Below are 19,225 nucleotides of genomic sequence, written 5' to 3'. Positions count from 1 at the left end.
CTACGTTCTTCCCCTGCAATAATGCTGGTATTACACTTGGAAGCCATTGATTTGACGAATTCAAGCTTTGGTATGAATAAAAATGGAGTCAGGGTTTGAGAATTGGGGAAATGTAAGGGTAAAGGAGACGAAATTGACAGACTTCACAGCCACGTCAGCGTTTTTTTTTACGGTGAGTTAACAGAATGACTTAGTTGCACACTGTTACAAAGTTAAAGGACCTATCTGTTACAAAACAAACTTAAAGGACCTGTATGTTACAAACGTCAAACTTAAAGGACCTATCTGTTACAAAACAAACTTAAAGGACCTATATGTTACAAACGTCAAACTTAAAGGACCTGTGGTGTAATTAAGCCTTTTTATAAAAACATCCTTATTTAAGTCATATGAGGAAAAAAATGAGTCTATCTATTATTTTGATCACGAAAAATAAGATAAAAAAATTATTAGACTAATAGTTACATGAGCAGTCCCAGTGAGCATAACTCAATTGTCAGGGACATACATTGATATATGCAGGGGCCGAGGTTCGAACCTCGGACACCCCACTTATTCACTTTGAAAAAGGTGAATTCTAAACGTCAGACTACTTGAAAAAAAAAAAATAGTTACATGAGCAATTTCCCCTAAAAAAATTACATGAGTAATTTTAGAAAATTAATAGTATATATTATTAAGATTATTTTTTTTACTAAAAAAATGCATCATTTTGTTCAAATTGATAAAAATACATTGAACAACACAAATTCAAAATAAAACAATGGAACAAGACGAATAAACTCACAACATTCAGATTACTATCGTACAACAACATAATATCCACAATTATGACAAAATTAAAGTGTCAAGAATACTATTTTTTCGAATATGTTACATATATTAACAAATTTACTACTCCTATCACTAGTGTAATTAGGGATACAAAACCTGTTTTTTAGAGATATATAAACCAACTTAACATAATTTTTATTACTCTCGTGAATTAGACAAAGAAGGGTTAGAGAAAGCTAAGGTAGGAATGAAGCTGTTAAAATTATTTATTTATTTAAATATATAAACAACATTTGACATTGTGTAAACGGAATCGATGGGTAGCTTCCAAATGACAGCCAAAACATGGCCATGTGGGACTTCATCGGGACTTCATCTTCCGGGATAGATAATATGATATCATTTTTTTTTACTACTCAATAATAATATGATATCAAGAATATTATGATTTTTTTAGAGTATCATGAATACTATGAAGTACCAACCATTTATACTTGTTAAGTCATGCTTAATCGTTTGACCTTTGTGACTTGTCTGATTGAGCAGCACATGCAATGTGATTTTTTCATGCTTAGTCATGGATTGTTGTTATTATTGTAGCGTAACAAAAAGAATTAGTAAACAAAATTAGAGGATCGCATGCACACACAAGTAAACAAAATAAGTACTTTTGCTTTATTTATCTTTCTGTGCATTGTAATGTTTTTATAAAAAAGTGAATATTCGGCTAAGGAATAAAGATCTTTAACTCTTTATCTCCAATCAAGATATTCATCCAAAGCCTGCTGCAGATAATTAAACAAAAAAGGTCAGCCCCCTCGTGGAATGAAAGAGTGCGAGTAACATAACATACATACCATTCTCCATTAAGAGTCATGTCTCATATTTATGATAGTCCGAAATTTTAATGTGAATGTACGAGTCTTTTACTTATTTTAAAAACACGAGTCTTTTATTAGTTTTTGGTTAAGAGTCGTGCCTCATGCTCGTGATTTTTTATGAGTCTAATGTAATATGAAATTTTTGATTATAACGAAAAACATATAACCTCGTGAGATTTAGTTTGTGTAAGATGAGTTGAAATCAAATTTGATACTCTAGAAATTACAAAACAACGCTAACATACCGTGTACTAACAACTTGAGCCAAAGCACAATGATCTCATAAGATTTAGTTAACTATTATAAATCTTTTTGATCTCATAAAAAGATACATATATTCTCAAAAGTATCATTTATACAAATTTACTCCAAGAGATAAAATAATTATTAAAAAATATTAAAAAATTATAGTAATTTAAGAATATATTTGAAATGATATAGGCTAAAGTGCATTTTTCATCCCTTAAGTTTTTAAAAGTTGCGATTTTGGCCCCCTATGAAAAAAATGACAAAATTGACCCCCATGTTTAGGGAAATATGCTCTTTTGACCCTTAACATAAGGGAAATATGATCTTTTGACCCCTTATCTTCTCAAAAAGTTGCAATTATGACCCCTTTTTTTGGGACACGTGGCGTCTTCTCAGCAAATTTGGGACGAAAGGGGCCAAAATTGTCATTTTTTAAATAGGGGACCAAAATCGCAACATTTTGAAACTTAGGGGTAGAAAAGTGCAGTTTAGCCAATGATAAATCATTAAAGCCAATTGCTAAGTCGATCAAACATGTAGTAGGGCTAAGGGAGACTACTAAGTTTGGATCCTCATTCAAGTCTAAGTACTTGTTTGGTTATGCGTTGTCGTCTCCAAACGCACATTTATGGACGATTTCACCGTGATTTATAGAAGCTCCAAAAGCAAGCTTTTGTAGCAACTTGGTTTTTGAATGCGAGAATGGTTGACACGCCGCTATAACAAACACACGCTAACTTGGTCGCTCTAGGGGCTTACTAACTCTTTTGGACACTAAGTCATAGGTGGTTTATAATATCATTATAAGTAATCACTTTATTTGTATTGACTATTGAAAGTGGTTTGGGGCAGAGAAACAATTCCAATTTTGTTTATATCACTTTATCATTGAATATGCCACTGCCTAAAACATGATAATTTGGAGTATAGTTTCTTTCGTTCTTCTGGAATAAGTTTCATAGAAAAATGTAAAACAAATTTTCATTGGTTATATGTTATGGAGAAAATGAGAGGAGGGGGGGGGGGGGGGGGGCAAATTAATTGTAATTTGCATTTAATTTCACTTTGAAAAAGATGATTTTTTTGAAATAACATGATTAAATATGTTATAGGTTTATAATTTGAGACGAAGAAAATGAGTTTTTTCGTTTGTAATTTAGGATAGAGGGAGTACATATATTAGCATAAAAGAACCAAACAATTGGACCTAAGTGGTTAATTAACTTCACCAATGACGAATTGTTTAGGATAATATGAGTTAGATTCCTTAATGAAATAATTATTGATCAGATTTTACTTACCTCCTGACCAAACATCATATTACCAAGGCTTCTTCTCTTGAAAACCAAATGATTAATACCGAAAGAAATATATCAACACAAATACCAAGACATATATAAATGAGTATTTTATATACTTAAACTTTTTTTTTTACCGATGTGTAATTTTTTTATAGTCTGGAAACAAGTGACAAGTATATCATTTAAACTCACACATACAACTATGAAAATTTAAGATTGAATTCATATAAAGATATTTAATATAATAACATATAGTCGGTTGAACGAGACCTTACCGGAAAACTCTACCTAATTTTAAAATAAAGAAAAAGAATAAACTCTACATAATCATTATTTTTTGGCCAAGTAACATAGTTGTTAGAATTCACCTAATAACACTGTCGTCTTTGCCGTTGCAAAACTTTGAAGATCTTACGGTAAATTATTTGTTGGATTTGGACTTGAATTCTTGGAATACTACCCTTGTTCGTGCCATTTTTACCTCCTCCGATGCTGCTGCCATTTTAGCCAAGCCTCTTTATACGCGCTCTACTCTTGACCAGCGCGTCTGGAAGCCTACGTTTGATGGCTCATACACTGTAAAATCTGCCTACCGTATTTGTTCGGATCTTATCCATATAAACAGCCTTGCCCATGGTTGTACTCTTTGGAATAGTATTTGGAATATGGAAATTCCACCAAGAGCTCGTGCCTTTATTTGGCGTTTGGCGCACCAGTGCTTACCTACACGCACTAATCTCCTCAATCGTGGAATTCCGTGTGAAGACTCCTGTGTTTCTTGTGATCTTTTTGCTGGAACACAAATGCATATTTTTTTGTTTGCTCGAAGGCAAATCAATGTTGGAATCTACTTGGGCTCAATGGCACCATCCAAGCGCTCCTCCCATTTGCTAACAATTTTACAACAATGTTGTTTGCTTTATTTGACAGGTTACAAGTGCAGCAGCAAACTCTAACGGCAATGATCCTCTGGAGCTTATGGAAGAGTCGTAACACAAAACTTTGGGAAGCTATTGACACCTCTCCTTTCGCTATTGTGAGCCGAGCAAAAGACACACTAGTTGAATGGGGATGTATGCAAAGAGGAAAAGTACGGTCCCGAAGTGATCATACGAAACAGCCTTGGACCAAACCGCCACCAAACATGATCAAGTGTAATGTTGACGCGACCTCTTTCAACGGAAATTCCATTATGGGATACGATATGTGTTTTCGAGACTCTACAGGCCTATTTTTGCTTGGAAAATCAGATTTTACTTTGCTTCTTCTACCACCATTCTTAAAGCTGAATCTTTAGGCTTACTGGAAGCTATTAAGGTGGCCATCTCAAATGGCATGCGAGATGTTATGTTCGAAACTGATTCAAAAGTTTTATCTGATGTGCTCCATGCCACCTCTACTCTTACTAACGAGTTTGGTGACCTTGTTTCTCATTGTAGAAGTCTCTTACTTTCTAGAAACGACTTTGTTGTGTCGTATGTTAGGAGGCAAGCAAATAAAGTTGCTCATAGTACTGCTAGAACATCTTTATCCAACTCCAGCCCCCATATTTTTTTTCGTGATGTACCGACTACTTTGTACCCTTTATTTATGGATGAAATGAATTAACTTTGCTTTTGCTCAAAAAAAAAAAAAGAATTCACCTAATAAATAAGTAAAAAAAATTAAGGTTCGAACTCCCACATAATATACATATTTCGGTTACTATTATATACAAAAATCTACATTTTACATTAATTTAATTAATGATATATATAATTTTTATTATAAACCATATACATAATTTAATAAATAAATTTAAAATATTAATTTTTATTTATAATAATGATCGAGCGTATATATAATACAATGGTCCCATTTATACTTACATGAACATAAATGAGGGTCAAACTAAAATACGACAGTTTCCCCTTAACTTATGCTCCAGTCATGGGTGGAAAGTTGAGACAAAATGGAAGCGGTGGGACTTAGGAGTTTGGTATCACTTGAAAAGGCAAAATAAATTGACAAAAAAGATGTTAGAGTTTTATTATTTATTTTGTCTACAGTAAGATGGTTGATTAAGTTATGCTTTTTCTTGGAGGAGAAGAACCATAACAAATCAATCACGTTATTTTACTTTGTTATTCCTATTTTACTATATTTTATTTTGTTCACTCCTAAGTATTTTTTTAATAATACAAGTAGTAGTGTTTTTATAAAACAAAAAATTGTTCATCATTGAAATTGTGTGGGGATAGAAAATGGCCGTTCTTAAGAGAATACAAAAAGGGTTTGACGGCTCACCGTTGGTTCACATGATATTACTACCATTTTATTTTATACAACAAAGAAAGCAAAGTGAATGGTTTTTTTTCTTTCTATTTTGTGTAGTAATTGTGTTCACATGAATCACCATTCATTGAGTGGGCCATGGTTACTCATAAGTGTATTGCATTATTTATGCATTCACTAACTTAACAAATCCAACCTCCTAAATTTGTAACTAAAAATATAAGAATGGTAATGAGTGTTTTAAGATATTTTTTTTAAGCCAAAATAAGAAATAAATTAAAAATATCAGAAAATATTCTCAAGTTAGTGATATTGGTTAAGGTGTAACCAAAAAAATAATAATTTTATTGTTTAAGAAAATAAATAGAAATTTCATCTTTGAGGTGAATAGGTAAAGAACTATGAAGCCCCGATACGGATACGGATACGGGTACGATACGATACGGGTACGCGAATACGTCAAAAATTTCAAATTTAGGATACGATACGGCTTGGATACGTTTACAATTTTTTTTAATATATATATTAGACATAAACGCACAAAAAATAAATAGCGTGAAATCTTAAAACTAATTACACCAAGTCAAAATACAATGGACCATTCACCAACTAAGATATCCTTTAAACCAAAACATACCATATAAACAACCTGCACTATGATGATACCAAGGTAGTATGAAGATAGTCACCCTTTTCAAGTAATGGCCAATATAATGATCCCAATTTACAAAAATTAATACTTGTGATCAAAATACAAATAAAATTTTTAAATAAAAATTAAATTAAATCATTCGGATACTTCTGGGATACGTATCCGGGAGTATCCTTAACGTATCCTTAAGGTATCCAATATATTTTTAAATAAAAATTAAATTAAATCATTCGGATACTTCTGGGATACGTATCCGGGAGTATCTGCGGAGTATCGGTATCCGATACGTATCCGACACGGGTACGGCACCATTTTGGAGTATCCGAGCTTCATAGGTAAAGAATATGGGATTCAAGCAACTACCCTATATAATACAATATTTTCACCAATTAAACTATGTTCATGAGAATATAGAAATATTATGTTGATTCTCATCATTGATGTGGGAATATCTACATCTCTTCTAAAGCTTAATACTTTATATCAAACCATAAGCATAGGCTATCCAACTCATCGAAATTTTTATCATAAACAAAAAATGTTAACGAGTGTCATTAAGACGCTGATCAAAGTATTAAAAGCAACAAATATGTATTATTTTTAAGAGAAATGCTAACCGGTGCCCTCGGGGCACTAGTTAAGGATACTAAAAAAGGTAAATCATATAATATTTATTGCATTAAAAATTGTATAATTAATTCATAAAAAATCACAATAATTTCCTTTTACGGTAATAATTCTCTTTTATGGTAAAATCACAATAGTTCTCTCAAAAAATTCTCTTTTTTGGTATGCTTAACTAGTGCTCCGGGGGCACCGGTTAGCATGACCCTATTTTAAAAACAAAAATTTTATTAATGAAATTCTTAAACAATGCTCTTAGGATATTCCCGTGACCTTGAACAAAAGGATCATGTTAACTTGTGCCCTTAGGGCACATGTTAAGGAACCCAAAAAGTGTAACTTTGCATTAAAAAACATAATATTTTAACATTTTAGAAGTTGATTTTACGACTTTTAATACGTATATTTCTATAAGAAGTTCCTTAACATATTTTTAAGTTAGTATTTACCTAAACAAAATCATAAATAAATAAAGGAATGAGTAGGTTCACAGCTAGGTAGGAGGGTTAACCGACACCTTAGGAGTGAGTCTGAATTGCTTGCGAAACAGTTGGAACAAAAGTTGTTACATTTTGATGACTTTTCCTATTACAAAATTACTAAAAATAAATTGGTCTCTAGTCTCTTACGTTGGAACAAAAAAGAGTGAATGAGTGAGTGTTGTGTGGTGTCACCATAAGTCCATAACCTTAACCCCTTCACCATTCTCATAGGATACCACAAACCCTCCTTTTCCTTTTCCACATACTCTCTCTTTCTCTCTCTCTCTTCTTTCATTGTTCTTTTCTTTCTGATCCTACATTTGACTCTGCTACAACCACAACAAGAGACATTGCTTAAGAAATTATGGAAACTACCTCAGTTTCCAAATTTCTGTTTCTTTTTGTTTCCCTTACATTGTTCTCAGTTGTTTACTCTGATGTTACATATGACAGAAAAGCCATTATCATCAATGGCCAAAGAAGAATCCTTTTTTCTGGTTCCATACATTATCCTAGAAGCACCCCAGATGTATGTTCCTTCTAAATTAAGAAAATCAATATAAAAATCGAAACTTTACCTTTTTTTCAGTTTGTTTGTGAATTTTTTTTGACATATGTAATAACCCTTTTGCAGATGTGGGAAGATCTGATTTTCAAAGCTAAAGAAGGAGGTTTGGATGTAATTGAAACCTATGTGTTTTGGAATGTTCATGAACCTTCTCCTGGAAATGTACTTTACTTTCACACTCTCTTTCTCAAGTTTTTGTTTTTATTTTGCTTAGTTTTGTTTTAATTTGTGTGTATACTGAATGGAATTTGTTCAATGCAGTACAATTTTGAGGGAAGAAATGACCTTGTGAGGTTTATTCAGACAGTGCATAAAGCAGGACTATATGCTCATCTAAGGATTGGACCTTATGTTTGTGCTGAATGGAATTTTGGGTACTTTACTTATTATTATTATCTTGAAAAGTTTGCTGTTTTGGTCTTTTGAGGGGTAATTTTCCATTGTTTAATGATTTTATGTTGTCATGTGCAGAGGTTTTCCTGTTTGGCTCAAGTATGTTCCTGGCATAAGCTTTAGACAAGACAATGAACCTTTCAAGGTTTCTTTCATTTTTTATGTACTTCTTCAAAAACATTTTTTGTTAGAACATTGCTTTTATATATATGTCTAGTGAAACCTAGTGGTTGAGCTCAAGTGGTTAATGAGCTTCAGTGAAGGTAAAATTGATTGGCGGTACTCGAGTATTAACCCTGGAAGAAACAATAATTGGCCAAACTTTATTTACCTCCCGATCAGATTTCAGATTACGAGGGTCCTTTTCCTTGGAACCGGAGGGTTAAGACCAAATATATACATGACTAGTGACAGATTAGAAGGGAATTTATGAAATTCCTTCATTTTTTTCAATTGAAGTAGTTTTTTTAATGAATGGTTTTGCAGAAAGCAATGCAAGGGTTCACTGAGAAAATTGTGGGAATGATGAAGAGCGAACGTCTCTATGAGTCACAGGGTGGCCCTATAATCCTCTCTCAGGTGTGTAACCTTTATTGTTAATTTTCTTTTTGTGTATTTGTAAACTATCAAAGTCCCTTTAATTGTTTTTAGGAAAGGTGCTAATTATGGTAAATTTTTCTTCTAGATCTAGCTTTGTGGCAACAATAATAATGATACATATACACTATATGTTGTTTCAGATTGAGAACGAGTACGGGGTACAGAGTAAAATGCTCGGACCTGTTGGCTATAATTATATGAGCTGGGCTGCGAAAATGGCTGTTGAAATGGGAACTGGGGTTCCATGGATTATGTGCAAGGAAGATGATGCTCCAGATCCAGTGGTAAGCATTCTCATTCTCCCCCTTAAAAGTTATTAACATTATGCACCGGTAACATGTGGTTGCATATTCAGGAATTTGATGGATAAATTTATCTGTTTTCTGTTATGTTACAGATAAACACCTGCAATGGCTTTTATTGTGATAAATTTACTCCCAATAAACCCTACAAGCCTACAATGTGGACAGAGGCTTGGAGTGGCTGGTAATCATTTTTTTAAGTTACTTACTCCCATATTTTGGAATTTCGGAAATGGATTTGCATAATTTTTTCTTTTGCCAAACATGAAGGTTTTCAGAATTCGGAGGTCCAATTCACAAAAGACCTGTTCAGGATTTGGCATTTGCAGTAGCCCGATTTATACAAAAAGGAGGATCCTTTGTAAACTACTACATGGTTGGTTTTCTCATACCGATTTAACAATTGAAAATTTGGTGATGAATTGATGACAGCCACTTGAGTAACTTACTTCGTTCATGCAGTATCATGGAGGAACAAATTTTGGCCGCACAGCTGGAGGTCCTTTTATCACTACCAGCTATGATTATGATGCTCCACTAGATGAATATGGTGAGAGCTGATAGTTCACAAACACTTATGCATGAATTAGCAATTTTGAGTTCTAACCTTGCCACACTTCACTAGACTGAAGTAACACAATATTATTCAATGCTTTCACTTCAAGATTTTGTTGTCACAGCTCACAACAGTATCCATAGGCTACATTGCCGGAGGACTAAACTGACTACTTTTTGTTTCAATAAATATTGACAGGTTTAATTAGGCAACCAAAGTATGGTCATCTAAAGGAGCTTCATAAGGCTATTAAGATGTGTGAGACAGCTTTAATTTCAACCGACCCAGTTGTTACCTCATTAGGAAACTTCCAACAGGTTAAACTCACTTTCAAACGTTATTTCCTTTCACTGTTCCTTAAGTTCCTTTATTGACACAAGTGGATATTCATCCTTTCTCAGGCTTATGTATACACCACAGAGTCTGGAGATTGTTCGGCTTTTCTCTCAAATTATGACTCCAAATCATCTGCCAGAGTGATGTTCAACAATATGCACTATAACTTACCTCCGTGGTCCGTCAGCATCCTCCCGGATTGTAGAAATGCTGTTTTTAACACGGCAAAGGTATGTACCAGAAGTGTCAGACATGAAATCATCATACAACATTGATACTCAACGATCACAATTACGCTTCCTGTACTCAATTTATTCACCTTCAACATCTCCATTCAACGAGATTTAACAATTTAGCGTTTTGTTAAACCACTGAATTCATTTTCTCCCTATATTAGGTTGGAGTGCAAACATCTAAAATGCAAATGTTGCCTACAAATAGTGAGAGGTTCTCATGGGAGAGTTTTGAGGAAGATACTTCTTCTAGTTCTGCAACTACAATCACTGCTTCTGGTCTCTTGGAACAGATAAACGTAACAAGGGATACAAGTGATTATCTTTGGTATATAACTAGGTAAGATTCATTTTGTAAGTTGTTTACGCTTGCTCGTTAATTGATGTTGTCATCATCAATTGCCGGAAATTACTTACGCCTTTATATTCCCTAACTAGTTGAAAGTAGAGTCATTCTTTATTTTCATCCCACATACATCGACAATGACTGTATTGAGTCATAATGCTTAGCAATTCTCTTGCATTTTTCTAGCACACTCTAGATCACTAGCAAGTTGCATCAACCATGGAATCAAGTGGTTGATATTTCTATATGCTGTATTAAAATTGACATCTAAAATTGCACGACTTTGACATTTTGACTGAATTCCTAAGGTTCTTTAGCTTCTAAACAAAAACTACTTCTGCTGTACTAATTTATTTCATGACAATGTGTCGATAGTGTTGATGTAGGTTCATCTGAATCCTTTCTCCATGGAGGCAAGCGCCCCAGTCTCATTGTTCAGTCAACCGGGCATGCTGTGCATGTTTTCATCAATGGTCGACTTTCCGGTATGTAGTTAGTCTGTTTCTTTAGTAGATCTCACTTCCATCAAAAAGTTAAAGGAAACATGATATATATGATTGAAAACAGGTTCTGCCTATGGAACGAGGGAGGATAGGAGATTCAGATACACTGGCGATGTAAATCTTCGTGCTGGAACAAACACTATAGCTTTGCTCAGTGTTGCTGTTGGACTTCCAGTAAGTTTTGTTTTCTACCTTTATTTTCTGAAATTCTACTGCAGTACTTAGTACTTACTAATATCATTCATCCGTGTTTTGTGCTGTCAAAGAACGTAGGTGGACATTTTGAGACTTGGAACACAGGAATCCTAGGTCCAGTTGTTATCCATGGACTTGATAAGGGAAAGTTGGACTTGTCTTGGCAGAAATGGACTTACCAGGTTGCTTAATCGTACTTTAGCAGCTTAAGTTGACATAGTTACAAGGAAATTTCAATTAAGATGATCTCTTCTCTAACAGGTTGGGCTGAAAGGAGAGGCCATGAATCTTGCATCTCCAGACGGTATCTCTTCTGTAGAGTGGATGCAGTCGGCGTTAGTTGTACAAAGAAATCAGCCACTGACATGGCACAAGGTACTAAAAAAGTGCTTAAGATCGACTTAAATAAAATATTTGACCCCAAAAATGATGAAATAACTGATCAGTAAACTTCGCAGACTTTTTTCGATGCTCCTGAAGGAGAAGAGCCGTTGGCATTGGATATGGACGGTATGGGTAAAGGTCAAATATGGATTAATGGGATAAGTATCGGAAGATACTGGACTGCTATAGCTACTGGTAGTTGCAATGACTGCAACTATGCCGGGTCATTTAGACCTCCAAAGTGCCAGCTTGGTTGCGGTCAACCAACTCAGCGATGGTAAGTTTATTTATTCGTTAATTAACATTTTAGGTGATGCATGACTTGGTTAAAAAATACCTAACATGGGTTACTTCATGTTTCAGGTACCATGTACCGCGATCTTGGTTGAAGCAAAATCATAATCTGTTAGTTGTTTTTGAGGAACTTGGGGGGGACCCTTCAAAAATTTCATTAGCAAAGAGATCAGTGAGCAGTGTGTGCGCTGATGTATCAGAGTATCATCCTAATCTTAAGAATTGGCACATTGATAGTTATGGAAAATCGGAAAATTTCCATCCTCCAAAAGTTCACTTGCATTGTAATCCTGGCCAAGCCATCTCTTCCATTAAATTTGCAAGCTTTGGAACTCCGTTGGGAACCTGTGGGAGTTACGAGCAAGGAGCTTGTCATTCTTCTGCATCTTATGACATCCTAGAGCAGGTAACTCAACCATTTTCTTCATTTAACAATCAAACATTGACTTTTAATATTATAAAAAGTTATATTGTCTCTAGTTCAGTTGCTCAGTGTTAATAGACACTAAATTTGAGACTAATTTTGTTTTTTCCGTCTCTAATTTCTGTCAACTTTATTTTTGGATGATAACATTGCTGATGCTATTTGTTTTTTCATTTTTACACAGAAATGTGTAGGAAAGCCAAGATGCATAGTAACTGTATCAAACAGTAATTTTGGGCGAGACCCGTGTCCAAATGTATTGAAGCGGTTATCAGTTGAAGCTGTTTGCGCTCCGACTATTACCAATTAAAGGAGCTGATTAGTTAACAAAGCACCCTTTTTAAGTGTAATTTGCAGTGACTTTATTAGCAAGCAAAGTTGAAAGAGTAATAAGAGTAGAATAGGTAAAGTGCCAAATTTTTTAGGGAGTCAGTATCTAAGATGTTGTGCCAAAGGCACATGGTTTTTATTTAATTTTAAGCAGTGTTGTTTTCTTAATGGGATTGTGTTTAAAATTAGTCATTAATGGATAGGTGAATATGAAACCAGGGGTCTAAGAATTGGACCCTTGTGTTGAGAGTGTGAATTTGGAGTCAGTTCCCAGCCTATATGTTTTAGTTTGATATGGCACTGGGAACAAAGGCAATTTCAGTGTTTTACTTACTGGAGTAAATTAAACTCCAAATTAGGTTCAAGTTAGGAATGGATCCTAATGTAACCATGAAGTTTGTTGGAAGTTTATTCTTTGTAATTCAGTATTTCTCTACTGCTTTTTACTTTACTCAATGACATTACTCTCATGCAATCAAAAGTTTGAGATAGAAAAATAATACACCTTTTTGTTGTTGATTCAAGGTATGCTCCAACAAGACATACAATTGGTAAATATCTTCTGATAATACTATTTCGTACACACCAAAGGGACCCGATGTTGATATTGACGGTTGAATCTTCCGCTCACATCTGTTGTGACTTGAGTTTTTAAGTATAAAATACCGCAATTGATGAGTTATAAGTAAATTCTGTTTTAAATTTTCGACAAGTTCAGTGGCTCTCCACTTTTCCCTAGCTTTGCATGGGGTGCGCCTCCTTGATCTAAAATTTTATTTATAACAAAAACCAATAATTTATTAAATGTGCCACACATATGCCTCTGAGTCTTTGATCACCGAGATCTTGCGCTAGTGGTTGGTACATAGTGTGTTGTAAACTCGAGTACACCGAATTCTCTTGAAATAAAACTTTAAATCCAAAACAAATAGTACTAGCAAGATGCACATAAATAGTATCAATCCAAAATATAGTTCCAATGGTGAAGAGGAAAGTCAATGTCATAAATTAGGTTTGCAAAATATAACATCATCATCAACCATTATTTAAGACAAGAGGGAATAAAGTCTTGGATAGTCATAGACGATACGTCACCATCTATATAAAGTTGTAAGGTGCAATAAAAAGAAAAACGTTCATTACAAGATAATCATACTGAAAATAAAGATGGCATCAGAGTAAATATTATTATGTCATTGTAGATGAAGCCAACAACACCACCAACAAAATTAAACATTGGATGATGCCACATGTTTCTCTATTGTCTGTGTCAGCTCATCTTTCTTTGCTCCTACCACTTTGCCCAAAATTGTTCCTTCTTTCACAAACACAAAAGTTGGCATGGCTTCAATAGCCCAATCTTGAGCAACAGACTGCAATTCAATCAACAAATTATACATGATTGATATCTATTTATCAAAATTTCTGATTTTTCAGGCAGAGTGTACGCACTTTTACACCGTCGTCCAATAAAAAACTTTAGTATTTTACTGTCATTTTTCAAATGCGGCTACAAAGTAGGTTTATGTGACAACATGATGAGTTTTCATTGGATGTCGGTGTAAAATTAATTTATAACGACATGGCATCTTCATTAAACTCTAGTGCAAATTAATTAGAATTTGTTACCTTTAATTCGTCCACATCCACCTTAAGGAATATGGCATTTGTATACTTCTTGGCCAACTCAGCAAGGAATGGTGCAATGAAACGGCATGGTCCACACCAAGAAGCAGTAAAATCCACAACAATCTGGATCAATTAGAAAGGTAAATATATGTTAGATTTCAAAATAATAGCACAAATACACTAAATCAAGATATGATGCTGAGGTAAAACATTAAAAAAATTGATTTTGAAAGGTTTGTGAACTGGTGCATGCAATGCAACTACAGACAGAGGAGCATGTAGGTCTATAATTACAATCATTAGATAATAGATATCTTCCCATACAAACAAAATCATGACACACCAAAATTATAACAATCATTATGAAATACAATGTAAAAAAATCACCCTGTTGCAATTGGCACACTAGGCCTATAGCACTCACATGCATGTTTTTATCAATAAGTCAGGAGTCAGGATTTACTATATCTAATCAATCAATGATAATAAACAAGAAAGATGAAGTGCAGAAGATTGTGAAATATTTTTATGAAGCATTACATACACGAACCCCAAACACGATATTGATATAGACAAACATCGTACACGATACTAACATGCTAACACTAATAATAATAATTTTAAAAATAGAACTAATTGAATGTAACCACATGTTTTGGTGCAATATCGGACACTAGACACATTTTCAATCTAAAGTTTCGGAGCTACATAGGACACGCTAACACGTATATCAGACACAACATTGTTACATACGCATACACTTCTAATAATTTGAGAAAAAAAGTGATTGAATGCAACTACATGTGTGTGTTGTGTCGGTGTCCAAGGCTAGCATGTCTCGAACACCTGACACATTTTCAATCAGAAATTTTAGTGCTACATATAGTCAAACATTATATCTAATCAATCAATGATATCAAACACCAAACATGATATTGACATAGACAAACACGGTACACGTTACTAACGTGTCGACACTAATAATAATAATTTTAAAAATAGAACTAATTGAATGTAACCACATGGTTTGGTGTCATGTTGGACACTAGACACGTCTTCAATCTAAAGTATCAGAGCTACATAGGACATGCTGACATGTACATCACACACAACATTGACATATACGTATATACACCGATAACTTAAGAAAAAGAAAAAAAAAACGGTTGAATGAAACTACGTGTATGGGTGTTGTGTCGGTGTCCAATACTAACATGTCTCAGACACCAAACTCGTTTCAATCAGAAATTTCGGTGTTGCATACAAACAAGCTACATCAGTGTGACTCAACAGGATTTGCACCACTGCAGGTTGCTACATGAACTTGGACGGTTACATAGCAATCAGATTAATAGCAGCCTAATTAAGCCTTAATATTAACCTTTTCAAATTAATATTCCCCAGAATTAACATTTTTCTTAGACACTATCATGAATCGAAGGCACCAACAATTACTTTATAATAAAACACAACACACAACCGTACGTCCAAGGATTATACACATCGTAATTCATTAACCTAAAACGACCACCTTATAACAAAAACAAAACAAAAATTTTAAAGGCAAAAATTTTAAAATAATGTTTCATAACCATGGTTGCATGAGAATAATAACCAAATAACCAACCATGATCAAATCCATAGAAAACTTTTCACATCAATATTTTAAAGGCAAATGCATTATGTAACAAAACAAAGAGAAAAATATAATCATGTCACGTTCATAAATAAAAGCCATAAATTAAGATCCGTATTTCGAAGGCAAAAATAAACAAAAAATAGTTTGACATATAATTAAAAGGTACTAAAAATATACCAGTTTCTTGGATTCATTGCCCCTATGGAGGATATCGTTCCATGCATCAACGTTGTGAACGCCAATTACTTGTCCCTCTTCTGATGAACCTGCCATTATCTCCTAATTTTTGTTGTTTAAAATTTAACTTCAAAAGAATCGTAACGAATTGTGTTCATCGTCACTGTGTTAAATAAGAATTAGAAACACAGATTAGGAAGACTTGTAACTAAAAGGACTGGTTTTATTACTATTTTACAAGTTTGCCATCAACCGACAACCATGATAATCTCCATGCAGTTTTTTTCTTTTCTTTTTTCTTTTTAGTCAAATATAGGCCAATATTTTTTTTTTTTAAATAAGCCCAATAAATTAATGATTTATTTCATTCCATAAATGATAATTAATCTTCTTAATTTGGAATTTAAATACCGTCTCATACATTGAATTCATTCAACATAAAATAAAATATTTCCTATTTGTACTATAGAGAAAAAATATTCCCTAAGTTTTTTCTTAATTTTAAAATATGTATTCAATCAATCCCTCTTTTGTGCAAATCGAACTCAACCAACGCGGGGCTATATGTCCGAACAACCGTGTGTTGTGTGAGAGTGAATTGAAGATATCTACCATCTCTTCTTTTGGTTCGAGTAGGGATGGAGAAAGGAATTAAGTTTAAGGGGGACGAAACTTAAAAGAATAATTAGGCGAAGAAAAAATTATATTTTAAATATAAACAGAACCAACGTTTTCTTCTAATAACTTAATCTTCTGCTTAGTTAAAAGACTTTTGTGGAGTATTTACCATATGATCTTTTGAGAGGCAAACAACATGGATACCATTAAGTTATTGAACAAATAGATTATGTCTCTTCCATTAAAATGATCGAAGATGGTGCATGTTTCATGTAGTTTTCATCATTGTTGTCTTAGATTAAGATGGTATCTCCTCTATCGTTTGATTTTCATTGTCAACATGGGCCGGACGGGCAGACCTCTAAATCGTAGGATCCGGTAAACAGGGTAGCTCCAACTTGGTTTCTCGTTAATTTAATCAAGTGGCTGACCTTGATAATTATGGTCTTAATTAGTGTGTTCCTTTAAAGATGTTTGATTTAGTTCCGGATTTTCTACCTTTGCTCATCTTGGGAGATTAAGCTTGTAGGAGTATTTCTTTTCCTAAAAGTTTCTAATTTGCTTTGAAAATTTGGCTCCTTTTGTTCACATATTTTAAAGAAAATTAAGTGTTTAAGTCTCAATATATTGAGTAAACAATGTCGAGTATACAATATCTTAAAAAGTTCACAAATAATAAATATAAAGACCAAAAACATATAACATACTACTATATAGACAATATTGAAAAATCTTGGGGGAATTTTGCTTCCACTGATCCCCCTTCCAACTCTCTTTTTTTTGGTAGTGCCCCTTCCAACTCTCTATCCCTGAATGCGAGAATGCAAACTATATTTATAGGATTCTTAATTTCTTACTACCTCCGTCCCTTATTATAAGAACTTTTTAGAAAAAAAAATTTGTCCCTTTTTATAAGACCCTTTTAATATTTTTAAGTGCATTAATTATTTCTTTACAAAATTACCCCTATTTACTCTACATATTTTTTTTTAAAAGCAATAAATTCTTTTTTCCTTTGATAAAAGAAGAGCAATAAGTTAGCGTGGGAAAACAAAAGAGTATAACTCTCATTCATGCACTGAAGCTGCCTTTATAATGATGATATTCACGTCCCACAATAAAAACATGGGTCATGTTAACCAGTGCTCCCGGGGCACTGGTTAAGGAACCTAAAAAAAGAAAGTTTTAAAATGAAAAAACACTTTTTATGCTTTTGAAAAGTTGACAGCACAAGTACCAATGCAATACTTACTACATTTGATTCCTTCACCAGTGCCTCGGGGGCACCGGTTAACATTATCCTAAAAACATATACTAGTTGTCTATATGTTTATATACTCTTGTTTCATGCTCATTGTTCTTAAAAAAATGGTGCCAGAAATTTGAAAATAATTCCTAAAAATTTTAAGTTTGGAGCTTCAAAATTGAAATTTTGGGAAAAAAAAAAAGAGTGATTCCCAATTTTTGTGGAAAAAAATGGAATGGTTATTCACGTTTCATTTTTTTTTGTGCCATGGCCTTTTCAAGTCTACATTCAATCCAGAGGTACATTCACGCCTCCTTTTCAATTATGGGTACAATGATAAATTAATTTGGTGCATTATTCAAGTAGTAGTGGGTAATTAATATAGGAAAATAATAAATTGTGATTTCAATTATTAGAAGGGCAAACATGGAAAGAAATGTCATTTGTCAACAAATTTAACACAATAATCAACTTTCTTAAAACCCGTGTTTTTTCTAAAAGGGTCCTAATAAGGGACGAAGGTAGTACATGTTATTCAACATCCGATACAACACAACACAAACACCAAGGTTATTTGTGTTTACTTCAAGGATAATTTACTTCAGGGATTTAATTTGGGAAATGTTAACTTGTGTCATTGAGGTATAAGTTAAAAAAGCAAATGTAGAAGGTTTTTCTTGGAAGTTGTGCATTCAATGTCTTAAAAGTTGCAAAGGTTATATTTTCAATATCCTTATTTATTAATTTTGTTACGTCTGCAACAACTTAACCTAATTTTTTCTCGCTCATTTGCTTTATTAGGTTTGCAATTATTTAACCTAACAAATTTCATTTAAAAAAAATGCATTGCACACCAATTTCATTCATATCCTCTTGCCTTTATTTTTTTGAAGAAAATATTTTCTACCATATCAATGATCTTACGGGTTAAAGATTATTTATTGATCTCTATTATAGTCGAGAAAATCCGTGCGACGCACGGGTTAAAAGTCTAGTAAAATTTATTTTTAATTTCCATCTTAAGCTCCTTAACTTGTGCCCTTAGGGCACAAGTTAACACGACCCATTTAATTTTTATGCATAATGCTTTATATCACGACAATGTGCATCCCGAATTTATCCCGAATGTGATACTATTACTTGCACCAGCTTGTATTACTACCATTTAGCTTAACAATTCAACTTCTCCCTTCAAAATAATGACTTTGGTTCATG

General features: G+C 33.5%; 2 protein-coding genes across 2 annotated transcripts; one reads left to right on the top strand and one right to left on the bottom strand.

Annotated features, from left to right (window-relative positions):
- Window positions 1–7,471: 7,471 nt before the first annotated feature.
- BGAL3 (beta-galactosidase 3) lies at window positions 7,472–13,157 on the top strand. The gene is made up of 19 exons (XM_085713443.1): window positions 7,472–7,766; window positions 7,872–7,967; window positions 8,067–8,179; window positions 8,277–8,343; window positions 8,685–8,777; window positions 8,939–9,082; window positions 9,196–9,284; window positions 9,371–9,476; window positions 9,563–9,650; window positions 9,855–9,973; window positions 10,058–10,222; window positions 10,390–10,565; window positions 10,947–11,056; window positions 11,139–11,248; window positions 11,341–11,451; window positions 11,531–11,644; window positions 11,728–11,930; window positions 12,017–12,353; window positions 12,556–13,157. Exons 1-19 carry the CDS (start codon window positions 7,602–7,604, stop codon window positions 12,679–12,681), a joined length of 2,532 nt encoding a protein of 843 aa, XP_085569569.1. The 5' UTR covers window positions 7,472–7,601; the 3' UTR covers window positions 12,682–13,157.
- Window positions 13,158–13,684: 527 nt separating this feature from the next.
- On the bottom strand, window positions 13,685–16,309 carry LOC146920052 (thioredoxin H1-like). The gene is made up of 3 exons (XM_085713444.1): window positions 16,147–16,309; window positions 14,331–14,453; window positions 13,685–14,074 (listed from the first exon to the last, which is right to left on the bottom strand). Exons 1-3 carry the CDS (start codon window positions 16,240–16,242, stop codon window positions 13,931–13,933), a joined length of 363 nt encoding a protein of 120 aa, XP_085569570.1. The 5' UTR covers window positions 16,243–16,309; the 3' UTR covers window positions 13,685–13,930.
- Window positions 16,310–19,225: the final 2,916 nt, after the last annotated feature.

Source organism: Medicago sativa, chromosome 5 (assembly GCF_051527215.1).
Source record: "Medicago sativa cultivar Bolivia chromosome 5, Bolivia_mono, whole genome shotgun sequence".
Lineage (NCBI taxonomy): Eukaryota > Viridiplantae > Streptophyta > Magnoliopsida > Fabales > Fabaceae > Medicago > Medicago sativa.
The sequence above is the reverse complement of the archived record's forward strand: the minus strand, read 5'-3'. Positions and strand labels throughout refer to the sequence as shown.

Excerpts from the sequence above, each read along its gene's own strand:
- BGAL3 (XM_085713443.1), top strand. The coding sequence starts at position 7,602 with ATGGAAACTACCTCAGTTTCCAAATTTCTGTTTCTTTTTGTTTCCCTT. Across the intron at positions 8,180-8,276 it reads TGTGCTGAATGGAATTTTGG|AGGTTTTCCTGTTTGGCTCA; the intron begins GTACTTTACTTA and ends TGTCATGTGCAG. Across the intron at positions 9,083-9,195 it reads ATGATGCTCCAGATCCAGTG|ATAAACACCTGCAATGGCTT; the intron begins GTAAGCATTCTC and ends GTTATGTTACAG.
- LOC146920052 (XM_085713444.1), bottom strand. The coding sequence starts at position 16,242 with ATGGCAGGTTCATCAGAAGAGGGACAAGTAATTGGCGTTCACAACGTT. Across the intron at positions 14,454-16,146 it reads GCAATGAATCCAAGAAACTG|ATTGTTGTGGATTTTACTGC; the intron begins GTATATTTTTAG and ends TAATTGATCCAG. Across the intron at positions 14,075-14,330 it reads TGGATGTGGACGAATTAAAG|TCTGTTGCTCAAGATTGGGC; the intron begins GTAACAAATTCT and ends ATTGAATTGCAG.